The sequence below is a fragment of the Nelumbo nucifera genome, chromosome 3 (assembly GCF_055504915.1).
Source record: "Nelumbo nucifera cultivar China Antique chromosome 3, China Antique-T2T, whole genome shotgun sequence".
In the NCBI taxonomy this organism is placed as follows: domain Eukaryota; kingdom Viridiplantae; phylum Streptophyta; class Magnoliopsida; order Proteales; family Nelumbonaceae; genus Nelumbo; species Nelumbo nucifera.
This window is the reverse complement of record NC_142651.1, coordinates 68024242-68036786: the sequence shown is the minus strand read 5'-3', so window position 1 is coordinate 68036786 and position 12545 is coordinate 68024242. Positions and strand designations below refer to the sequence as shown.

Here is a 12545-nt window from a genome sequence, read left to right as displayed (position 1 = left end):
TGATTGGGTCCTTACCAATGTTTATGGACCAAACTCTTGTAGAGAAAGGAATGAGATGTGGGAAGAATTAACAGGCATTAGAGGTTTGTGGGATGGCCTATGGTTAGGAGGTGACTTTAATGTGATCAAATTTGTGGGTGAATCAAGTGGAGGAAGACAGAGGATCACTTCAAGTATGAGGAAATTTAACAATTTTATTGAGACTTTTGAGTTAAGAGATTTCCCACTAGGCCAATCTTGTTTTACTTGGTCCAATCTCCAGGCTAATCCTATTTGTTCCAGACTGATAGGTTCTTAATGCCTCTTGATTGGGAAAAACATTGGGTGGGCTTGAGGGGGAAGTCCCTACCCAGAATTACATCAAATCATTGGCAAATCTGCTTGTTTCAGAGGTCTAGTGAGTGGGGACCTATTCCTTTCAGGTTTGAGAACATGTGGATTACCCACTTGGAGTTCAAAAAAAAGGTTAAGGAGTGGTGGGATTCCCAAAGTCCACAACCTGTTTGGGAAGGATAAAAGTTTTTGAGAAAATTACAAAGGCTGAAAGGGGAGATAAAAGAGTGGAGTTTGGAAGATTGGAAGAGAAAAAAGGTAGATCAATTGCTCAAATTGAGGAGTTGGATAGGAAAGGAGTGAAAGGTGTGTTAGTAGGGAATGAAAGAGAAAGAAGATGGTCTTTAAAGGAGTTAGAGGATACCTTAACCTTGCTGAGAGAGGAGATCAGTTGGAAACAAAAGTCAAGAGAGAGATGGCAACACAAAGTTCTTTCATGCTTTAACAAATTGGAAGGAAAAGGAAGAGCTCAATTTCCTCTTTAGTAATGGGTGGGGCTGAGATCACAGATCAAGAAGAAATTGCTAAAGCCTCTGTTGATCACTTTTGATCAATTTTTTGTAGGCCATTTACTGAGAGGTGGACTTTGGATGGACTGGATTGGGAGTGTTTGGAAGAGAATCAAGTACAATCCTTGGAGAAGAACTTTGAGGAATTTGAAGTGAAAGAAGCCATATTCTCTATGGATAGATCTAAGGCTCCTAGGCCTGATTGATTCACAATGGCTTTCTATCAAGATTGTTGGGAGATAATAAAAAAATGATTTGATGAAAGTATTCAGGGAATTCCATAGAAGGGGAGTAATTAGCCCAGGGATGGATTCAACCTTCTTAGCATTGATCCCAAAGAAGCAAGCTGCCACCTAGCCTGGAGATTTTAGACCTATAAGTTTAGTGACTAGTATCTCTAAGGTAATTGCAAGGTACCATCTCTAAGGCTTAAGAAGGTGATTCCCTTTATCATTTCCCAATACATAGGAGCCTTTGTCCAAGATAAACAAATTATTGATCAAATTCTAGTCGCAAGTGAGTGTGTGGAGGCTCAAAAAAGGCAAAAGAGGAAGGGTGTAGCAATTAAATTGGATTTGGAGAATGCTTATGACCTTGTGGACTAGGATTTCTTGATTGACATCATGAAAAAGTGTGGGTTTGGGGAGTTGTGGTATAAGTGGATCAGAGGTTGTTTGCAAACAAGTCATTTTCTGTTGTAGTGAATGGTACTGCAGTTGACTTCATTGAAGGGATTAGAGGCCTTAGAAAAGGAGATCCACTCTCTCCCTTTCTCTTTACTTTGGTAGCTGAGATTTTAAGTAAATTAATCTCAAAGGCTAACTTGATGCATTTGATAAAAGGTTGTGTAGTAGGGAGAGACAGAGTTTTGGTCTCACACTTGCAGTTTGCAGATGACATTCTGGTCTTTGTGATGGGGAGAGCTGAAAAGGTGTAGAAAATTTAAAGATAGTTGTGAGCCTCTGTGAAAGGATTTCCAATTTGAAAATTAATTGGTCTAAGAGTTTTGTGGCTGGTGTCAATTTAGAAGAGGGTGTCTTGAGAGCTTTGGCTGATTTGTTGGGTTGTGAAAAAGGAGAGTAGCCTTTGTGTAATGATAAAGTCTACTTTGTCTAATCTTCCAATCTATTACATGTTGGTTTTTAAAATGCCCCAAGTTGTGATAAAAAGAATTGAGAAGATCATGAGGGAATTTTTGTGGGAGCCTAGGGAGGGGGAAAAGATCATTTGGTTAGGTGGGACAGTTGAAAGATGAAGGGGGTTTGGAAATAGGAAATGTGAAAAATATGTTTTTTCTAAGTAAATGGCTTTGGAGATTCCCTAAAGAAGATGAGAAATTATGGACTAGAGTTATTTCAACTATCCATGGGCTGTCAAGCAATGGTTGGGATGCGGGTTGTTTGCATAGAGCTACTTTGGCTGCTCCCTAGAAGGCCATCCATGACATTCTTCCTTTGTTCCTTTCTCACATCAGGTATGATTTGGTTTTGGGTTAGAAAACCAGATTTTGGGAGGACATCTGGGTTGGGGATTCCCCCCTGTCCGAGGTGTTCCCTTCCCTTTTTGCACTTTCCAGTCTTAAAGGTAAACCCATTAGTGATTTTATTAGCTCTTCCTCTTAACCTGCTAACCTGAGTTGGAATATGGGTTTTGTTAGAAATATGAGAGACTGAATTGTCTAGTGTCTTTGCTTTGACTAATTTGCTGAATTCAGTGGCTTTGGGGGACAGTGGCTCAGACTCTAGAGTTTGGGCACTCAATCAGTCCGGGTCATTCTCTTGCAAATCCTTCTTGAACTCTCTTGTTGCCACATCCTCCTCTCCTTTTCCTATCAAGGAGATTTAGCTTCAGCCCATTCCTCCTAAAGTCAGTGCATTCTGTTTGGAAGTGTTCCATGGTTCCTTCAATACCTGTAATCTGCTCCAGAGAAAAAGACCAAATTGGTGCTCCTTATGTAAGTTGCATGGTGAGACTGCCTTTCTTCTTTTAATTTCATGTCCTTTGCTAACTTCATTTGGGAGTGGTTTTCCTCTCTGTTTGGATGCAACTGGACTCCTCCTGCTAATCTGGAAAGCTTCTTTAGCTCTCACTTATTTAGGTGTTCTAAAAGGAGAGGCAGAATTATGGGAAGATGCACTAGAGCAGCAGTTGCTTGGACAATTTGGGAAGAAAGAAATCTGAGGATCTTTGAAGACAAAGAAAGAAGTAAAGAAGCTGTGATTGAAGTGATATCTCTAAGGGTGGCGCATTGGGTGAAAACACTAAATTTATTTGCTGATTTTAAGACAGAAGACTTTTTCAGGTCATGGGGTACAATTGCAAAAACTGCATCTTGGAAACCTATGGTGATTGAATCCTAGTCCCCTCCGGATGCTGGGTGGAAGAAACTAAATTTTGATGTCAGCTGTTTAAGAAATCCGAGGCCATCAGGCATTGGTGGGGTAATAAGGGAAGAGAATGGAAATATGCTAGCCATGTTCTCAGGTCCTATTCAGCATAGTGATGTGGTGAGCTCAGAAATGAAGGCAGCATTGTTTGGTGTTGAAAAAGCTAAAGAAATGAGGATTGATAGGTTGATTGTTGAAGGTGACTCAAAAACTGTGGTTAACTGGCTGAAGAAAGGGGAGGAAATTATTTGGCACTTAAGGAATGAGTTCAGGCACTTCAAACAGGCTTCTAAGGACATGGTGATTCAAATAAGATGGATTGGAAGATCAGCTAACAGCATGGCTAATGGTCTAGCTTAGCAAGGAGTTCAAAGACAATCTATGTTTTGGGCTATGTTCTAATTAGTAGGAAATTTCTGTTGGGTTACCCTTTGGGCTGTGTTGTATTAAAGGGATTGTCTTTTGGGTTGGCTTGGGGCTGTGATGTATTATTTAGTGGGACAATGTGGACTGCTTGTCCGCCCACATCTTCTTGTTGTACTTGATTTTTCCTAATTAATGAATCTTTTCTGTGTTGCTGAAAAAAAAAAATTACTCTTGCATTCATATGGAGGCCAACATCGTGATGGACTCATTAGTAAATTTAGCCTTCTTTTTGCTAATTAAGAGCGAAACATCATTTTTCTGGAATGCATAAAGCATCATCATCTTCTTCTAAGCCTTGTCCCAACTATATACGGTCGGCTACACTAATCCTGTTTTGCCATTCTATTCTATTCAGTACCATATCCACTGTTAAATTCTGGGTCTTTAAATCATTTCTTATTACTTCCACCCAAGTCCTTTTTGGTCTGCCCTTAGCCCTTCTAGCCCCTTTAACTTGTAATACATGACTTTCTAATAGGTGATGTAGATTGTCTTCCATGCATGTGACCAAACCATCTCAATCTACTTTCTCTCATTTTATGGCCTATTGGAGTTACTCCTAGGTTCCTTTGTTTTTCTAACCCTGTCCTTTGTAGTTTTTATAATTGTTATTATGAAGAGATGAAAGAGGAGAGAGGCAAGATACTTATGGCTGAAGTGAGGAAGAAAGAATCATCTTCTCCAAAGAGAAAGTAGAGGATGCAGCAAGAAAGATGGCTTTTCCTCCTACCTGTATTGTTCTTCCTTGGTTGAAGGATCTTGGACCAATTTTCTTTCTTTTTCTTGCTTCTTTCTCTTATTTCCTCTTCTCCACATCTCATTCTTTATCTCTTTAGTTTCAGCTTATGAGGGATCTCACACATATTTGATTAATAAAGTATATTTTATTATATAAAACATAAAGTATAAAAATAGCTATATATCTACTGGATCCCTGAAATCTTTTTGTTGGGGCTTTCTGAGTCTGATACCTTGTATCCATGTTAGTCTGATAGACATACCTGTACCCATGTAACATAGAATCACAAACATATATTTGCATGCATGCATGGACAAGTGCTTGTTTTTATTCTTATTTACTTGGAAAAATAAGCCTTTGTGCTTTCACTTATATTTGCTATACAGCACCAGAATTTAGTTTCTTGCCTGGGTTTTTCCTTCAAGTTCTTAATTTGTTTCCTTGATATGTTTAGAACATGTTCTGCAATATTTTCTCTAGATTAGTTTACTTAAAATTCTACCATGTTTTACAATTAATGTTCATTGTTCTGTCTCATTTGCCACCTAATTTTGTAGATTGCCATGTAGTTATTATTTGTTGAATAGTTTTCCATATTGTTAGTTCAGTATTAACTGTAAGTTGGGGTACTAATAATTGTGATCCTATTTTGATGTGCTGATTATGTAGAGCCACACAAGAACATTCAGGAGATAGCAAAGGGCCTAGTTGGTTCTCGTATTGCTGTGAAGGTATTTAGGACTACCATTTTTATTTTTTTTTTGTTTGAGATCTAGGTCAACTAGATTGTCTTTTATTAAATTGTCTGTTTAACTTTAATATCTGTTCTCTGAAAATTGTTTAAATTTAAGAATCATTTCCTTAAATTTACCTTCATTCTTCTGTTGAGACATTTTTAAGTCCCAATTTAAGACATTTTATTTAATCATTAAAGATATAAAGTTTTAGATAATCAGTCCATAGATTACGTTTAGGACTACCATTTTTATTTTTTTTTGTTTGAGATCTAGGTCAATTAGATTGCCTTTTAATAAATTGTCTGTTTAACTTTAATAGCTGTTCTCTGAAAATTGTTTAAATTTAAGAATCATTTCCTTAAATTTACCTTCATTCTTCTGTTAAGACATTTTTAAGTCCCAATTTAAGACATTTTATTTAATCATTAAACATATAAAGTTTTAGATAATCAGTCCATAGATTACGTTCTTTTGAACTGACACTGAGATGCTTTGCACAAATGGGCCATGTACATGCTTAGAAGTTAGAAGTGTTCATGATTTATACTTTCATGAAAAGTTCAAGACACATGATAGATAACTTCCATTTTTATTTTGAATTACATCTTATCGTAAGCATCATCTTGGAATATTTTTTGCATACTTATTTTTAATTAGATTTTCTTGGTTTCTTTTCTCTTTGGTTTATGTTCTTGTGATTCTATATATCCTAACGTATTTGGTTGTAGACATCTGCAGCTTGATTCATGTTAAGGAGCATATTCATATCAACAAGGGTATTTAAGTCATTGTATTTAGTCTTATAATGTGGTTTCTAATTATGGGTGAATTTGTAATTTTTTATTTTCATATAAAGGCTAATAGAAAGAGGTGGTTGCCAACTATGAATAAATTTGTACTTTTTTAGTTGTCTTCTATTTTCTGATAATTTTTTTGTTTCTTGGACATCAAAAATTGCAAGTTGGTATTAGAGGACACTGAACTTTGGGATCAGAATCTCCATTGACTGCTAATGTCATCATTGCTGGTGGCTGATGTCAGCAGGCTGTATGGTTGACCTGTGCAGGTGGAGGTAAAGGTACTATTAGGTCAAGCTCTATTTTAGGAATTTTTTGCGCAGGTTTGGAAGGTTTTTGAATTTATTTTAGTATTTTTCTTGATTTTTATAATGAAAATCAAGAAAATCACCTTTTCTAAAAATCAGATTTGTTGGGGAGGTAAGGGGCTTCAAACTGGGGTTGGCTTCCATTGTTTGATTCGTATGAAAATTCATGAGGGTTTCAAACCAATCTCATATTATTTGGATGGATGGATATTGAGGGAGCTGTGTTGTCTTTTCTCCCTCAAGAGGGATTCACTGCTGTCTGGAATTTCCAATGGAGCCTACTACATGGGGATTGGTGACAGTTCAAATAACAAGATAGCAACAGTCAAACTTGATGGAAGTATTTTTTCTTGAATCATTAACAGTTGACCAAGCTGTCCATTGGAGGCAATCTATCCTAAACTGGAGCAAGATAATCTCCTTGTAATGTCTTGGCTGTTTGCTCTATGCTGCCTCACATTGCAAGGAACCATATATTTGTGTCAACTGCAAAGGAAATATGGGACAGAGTTAACCATCATCATCCTCATCTATGCCTTCTCCCAACTATATGGGGTTGGCTACATGAATCCTGTTTTGCTATACCATTCTGTTCAAATATGGGACATAGTTACTGTCACTTATTCCCAGGCTAGGAATACAGCCAAAATTTATCAGTTAGGAAGGAAGTAGAAGTATAAGACAAGGGAGAAATTTGTCTCAATCTTCTTTTCCCTCCTTAAAGGTCATCTGGGAGAAGATAGACCACAGAGGCTTTGGAATGGAGCTATCCGATTGATGCAGATCAATACAATAAATGTAGTAAGAAGAAACATGCTTTGAATTTTTAGTTGGATTGAATTTTGGATTTGATTTTACAATATCCTTATTGGTTACATTTTGAGCCTTTCCATTGCATACTCCCTTATTTAGAGGGAAGAGAATTGCAGGTGTTGAAAGGACTGATTTATGTCCAAAAGGGTCGAACCTTGCTGGTTTACAAGTGTGAAATTTAATTCATTTATCAGTCCAAGAATTGGAGAAATCAAAACTCCCATGGAGAAACTATTTTCTCTTAGGATCAATCTAGGGTTAGGTGATCAAATTTGATGTTCAAATTAAATTGGGTTCGTACCTGATACGGGTAGCATAAGTTGCAGCTCCCAAAGAGGTAGTTCACACCCAAAAATCCAAATCCAAGTTGGGTCCAAAGCTGAAGATGGCGCAACCCCAGTCAAGAACTCGATCTAGCAATCTCTATGCGAATCGATGTGCACTCCAAGATGTCTCTTTGCATGCAGCTATGAAGTTTCAATTGTCCCAAATCCTTAGTCTAAAATTGTCGTTGCAGAAACCGCTTCAACTTCTTAATTCCCTCACCATCACTGCCTGTAATGATCGTATCATCAACATAAACTGTCAAGATAATTTTCCCAACTGATGTCTTTTCTAAACATTGAATGGTTGACACTACACTTCTTTAAACCAAATTGTTTTTCCAGACTACTGAATCTGCCAAACCAAGTTTGTGCTGACTGTTTTAATCCATAATTAGCTTTCTTGAACTTAAACAGTTTACATTCCTCCCCTAGAGCAATGTACCCTAGAGGTTGCTCCATATGCACCTCCTCATGATCACCATGAAGAATGCATTCTTAACATCAAGCTGAAACAATGCCCAATCTAAATGAACAGCTAGGGAATATTGACACAAATAGAGCCCATCTTGGCCATTGGGGAGAAGGTCTTAGTATAACCTACTCCATATAATTGAGTGTAACCTTTGTTAACCATTCAAGCTTTCTTCCTTTCCACACTAATATTAGGATGTTGTTTCATAGTATAAATCTTCTTACAACCTTAACTTGCTTCCCAGGAGTCAAAGTAACAAGATCCCATGTTTGATTAGATTCGAAAGCAACAAACTTATTGCTTATTGTCCATCGCCTTCTTCTAGTTAGGAGAAACAACAACTTGGAGAGAACGCAAGACAGAAACAAAAGACAACATAGATAGAAATCTCTGATAGGCAAGAGATAGATGTACAAATGAAACACAATGATATGTAAGGTGATCAGTACAGTACAGGCACATTTACCTTTACGGAGTGCGATGGGAAGATCAAGGTTAGATGAACCATTCAACGGTGGAGGTGATGGTGGAAAAGTAGGTGCTAGAATGGGATAAACAATTCCTCGAGGTCCTTTGCGATACACACTCTTAGGTGGTGGTTCTGCTTCTATTGCATCACTGCAGCTAGATACAGGAATATGACCATCTGTTGAGGCAACGGGGAGAGATAAGGAAGAAGACGTGGGAGAGGACTCAGTAGGAGAAAAGAAAGACACAGTTTCAAATGTCACATCAGGGAGTATCTGAGTGTCTTGGGAAAATACACTTTTAGGCTTCAAGCTCTAACTGGTGAACAAAACAAACACAACTAAACACACGAGGAGAAAGCGTGAATGGTTTAGTAGACGGAAATGACAAGGGAGAAACTCTACCAAGTGATGAGTGCATACGGTTAATTAAGAAACAAGTTGTGAAAACTGTATCACTCCAATAGATTTTAGGAAAATACATCTGAAACATCAAAGCATGAGCCGTTTCTAGTAAATGTCTATTCTTCTGTTTAGCCACACTGTTTTGTTGTGGAGTGTGTGAACAAAGACTGATAAATAATTCCATGAGAATCAAGGTATGACTGTAGATGGCCTTCAAAGTATTCTTTTGCATTGCCCAAACAAAATATTTTAATAGAAGCACCAAATTGATTTTGAATTTCAGCATGGTAAGAAATAAAAATATAAGGCAGTTCAGAACAAGCTTTCTTTAAATAAATCCACGTCATCCTTGAATAATCATCAATAAATGTTACAAATAGATCCACCTTTCTCAAGCACAAATTGATTCTCATTCCTTAGCATCAGTTTGAGGGGGAGTGTAAAGACAGAGAGGGTTAATATTGTCTTAATATTTCTGTATCTTGGGAGCATATTTGTATTATACTCCTTGTACACTAGATTTATCCTAAGGACAGAATTATCCTTTTATATTTTAATGCAAATAACAATTTCTGGGTGTGTGTAGTCTCTTGAGACGCATCCGTACAGTTCTCTGTCACCTTTCTTCTTTACCATTCAATCCTACTCTGATAAAGACATGGTCGCTTGGAAATCGAGAACAGTTAGGTGTTGCTCATTCTAGTGCAGAAGCTCTCATGTCTTCTCAAGAGCATTATGGTTATGATTATTGCTTGATTCTGTGTCACTTGGGAGAAGCTATTGGAGCTTGGTGCTTTGTTATGACAACAAGGTAGCTATCAATATACCTCATAACCTGGTTCAGCATGATCATACTAAGAACATTGAGGTAGATGGTCACTTTGTCAAGGAGAGTGATGATTGGAGTGGTGTGTCTCCCTTATGTGAAGATTGACTAGCAGTTAGTAGAAATTTTTACTAAGGGTGTTCCCATGCCAAAGCTACAAATTTTCTTGGCAAGTTGGGAATGATGGATATCTATTCCAGACTTGGTAGTGTTGAGAAATTAAGTGTATGGTTATTGAGCTACTTTCTATTTTTTTTCTTTATTTTATTTTGGACCTGTTTAGTGGGCCCATGGGCCTTGCATATTAGTTCATTTAGTATTTTAATTTATAGCTACCTTATGATGGCCATCCTTGTAATTTTACTTCACATTATTAAAGCTTATAAGCTCTGGTGGGATCCATTTGGATCTCATGATTTGTACTTCCCAAAACCACCTCTCTCTCTTCCCTTTTCTTGCTTCCTTCATTCTACTGTTCAAACCTTAATTGATTTCCAATATAACCTAATCAGTTGCCATAACCAATAACCTTAACTGATTTCCAATCAATTGCAAGGAGAGACCTATTGTCTCAACAAAATCTTCAATCAAATGCCTTGCTGAATCGTAGAAAGAAAACTGCAGATCTGGTTGCTAAATGCTCTGCCACCAACAGCACATCGAAGACACAAGATTTCTTGCAATCAAATCTTATAGAACCCTTACAACATGAGATATCAGAACTCCTAGAGATGGTAAATATAAATGTCAAGAACCAACAAGGCAGAGAAAGGAAACCCAAAATGACGACACAAATTTTAACAGGCCAGAAATTTCTTGCATCAAAATAGCTGAACTGATGGACCTAGCAGACCCCTTAATCATAGTTTAAACAAGCTGGCCACTCTATAGTTCAATCAAGCCTGGAAAAAAAGGCAGGGAATCTAAGTTCCTTTGCCCTAACTCTACCAAACCCTCTAGAGACACAAGGAAGATCTGAATGCTCTGTATATTTTCAGTTTCTTGCTCACCTCTGACTGAACTTTCATCTGACACTTGATTATACAGACTGATTTGACACTCCCATAGAACCTGATTCAATTTGTTGCTGTAGAGAAGACGAGACCAGCATGAGAGGCCCTCCTTTCATGAAATGATGTAGTTAAAGTTTTCTATTTTTCTTGATATTTTAGGTGATCCAAGCAAGTGAAGAGAACAGAAAGTTGATCTTCTCTGAAAAAGAAGCAATTTGGGAAAAGTATTCACAACAAGTAAAAGTAGGGAATGTTTTTGAAGCAAGATTAGGTTCTGTTGAAGATTATGGGGCCTTTGTTCATTTACGTTTTCCTGATGGTAATGATAATTAGTTTAATAGATATCCTGTGTTCTTTTCTTAATGACTTTTCTATCCGAAAGAAATTTACTGGTATGTTGTATTTGAGTTGCAGGTTTTTATCATCTTACTGGGCTTGTACATGTCTCAGAAGTTTCATGGGATTTGGTTCAAGATGTGAGAGATATCCTAAGTGAAGGTGATGAAATAAAAGTTAAAGTTATCCAAATAGATAGGTAAGTTTTGGCATGGTCCTGTTATACTTCTTTAACTGTACTCCTTTGAAATTGATTGATCCTTCTAGTTACATGGACTGGTTGGGAAGTTTTAATTTATTCAGATAGTTATATGGAGCTTGTGGGTGAATAAAATGAGTAGTTACAAGCAATTACTACTTATGTTGATGTTGGAGAATTCTTAATGGAGAAAGGGAATTTCTTTTTGACATCCAGTACTGTCCATTGTGTTCATCTAATGTTTGAATATATTACAAACCTACCTAGAGTGAAAATATCTTAGAAAATCATGGTTTTCTATTGAATTTGATGAGACAATTGATATAGGATTGATAGGTCTGATATCAACCGGTGTCAATCAGGGATGGGTTTAGGAGGGTTGATACAGGTTCAGAGGTGATTTTAGGACCAAACATGGGAACACAATTTTCAAGGTGCCAAGTTGAGGCTAGGCAACAAGGGGGCACGTTGTTGCCTAGTTGCCTAGGCAATGAATTTAAGTAAAAAATATATATCCTAGGGTAGTTCCCTAGGTTCCATAATCATATTTCTTTAATAATTATCAATAAGAAAAGCATATGTTAAGTATAGAAAATTAACATATTCATGAGAAAAAGAAGAAAGAAAAGAAAATTCAAAAAATATAGGGGCTGAACCCCTATTTTTGTCATAGGAAAAGAAGAAGAAGAAAATGTGTTGATTAGACAAAATTTTAAGTTCTTACTTATTGGTTCAGGTTATGAAGTCATTGAGGGTTCAATACAGAAGTTATTGATCAAAGAAAAAATACAGCAGTTAGCAATGTCTGTGTTGATTAAACCCTAACAAATAAGAAAATAATAAAAAATTAAGAATATAAAAGTAATTTATAACACAACATACAAAGCTGTTTGGCGATTAGGCGAGGCGAGCCTCCTAAGGCACCTTGTCGCCTAGGCATTGCCTTGACAACTATGCATAGGAATTATGTTGGATAGGAAGGCTCTTAGGATTTAGTTTCAGCAATGCGTTTCAAAGAGGAATTATACATTTCATTTGCTTGAGGGGGTGGACATGCTAGGCTATAGGCAAATGACTATACTTATGGATTTGAATATTAAGCTTATATTTGATGACTGGGAGTTGGTTGATGATAACGGATAGTAGTGGAGGTTTGTTGGGAAACTAAATTATTTGATTATTACTTAACTTGACATATTATTTGCAGTTTGGACTTTGTATTATTGTTCAGTTTATGGACTCTCAAAGAGCCTGTCTTCTAGATGTAGTATTTTAGATATTGTGATATTTGAAGAGTTCTAAAGGCCTTTTGGGTTAGAAGGTGCGAAATGGATCAGTTGGTAATGTCTCTGGCAGGTTGTAGCAGAAATTTCAGTTCAAATCTCGCCTTCACCAGGGTTGGGAGGGATGTGAGTTTGGGGGATCAGCTACCCCAGTTGTGTAGCCCCATGG

The 12545-nt window shown here is 37.1% G+C and overlaps 1 protein-coding gene across 1 annotated transcript in view; it reads left to right on the top strand.

Moving 5' to 3' along the window:
- Window positions 1-12545, top strand: part of LOC104589228 (Nucleic acid-binding proteins superfamily) — an 83043-nt gene that overhangs the window by 45027 nt on the left and 25471 nt on the right. The window contains exons 3-5 of the mRNA XM_010247473.2: window positions 5064-5125; window positions 10718-10877; window positions 10973-11093. Of these exons, the coding sequence (XP_010245775.1) occupies window positions 5064-5125; window positions 10718-10877; window positions 10973-11093 (343 nt within the window). The remainder of the gene's footprint in view (window positions 1-5063; window positions 5126-10717; window positions 10878-10972; window positions 11094-12545) is intronic.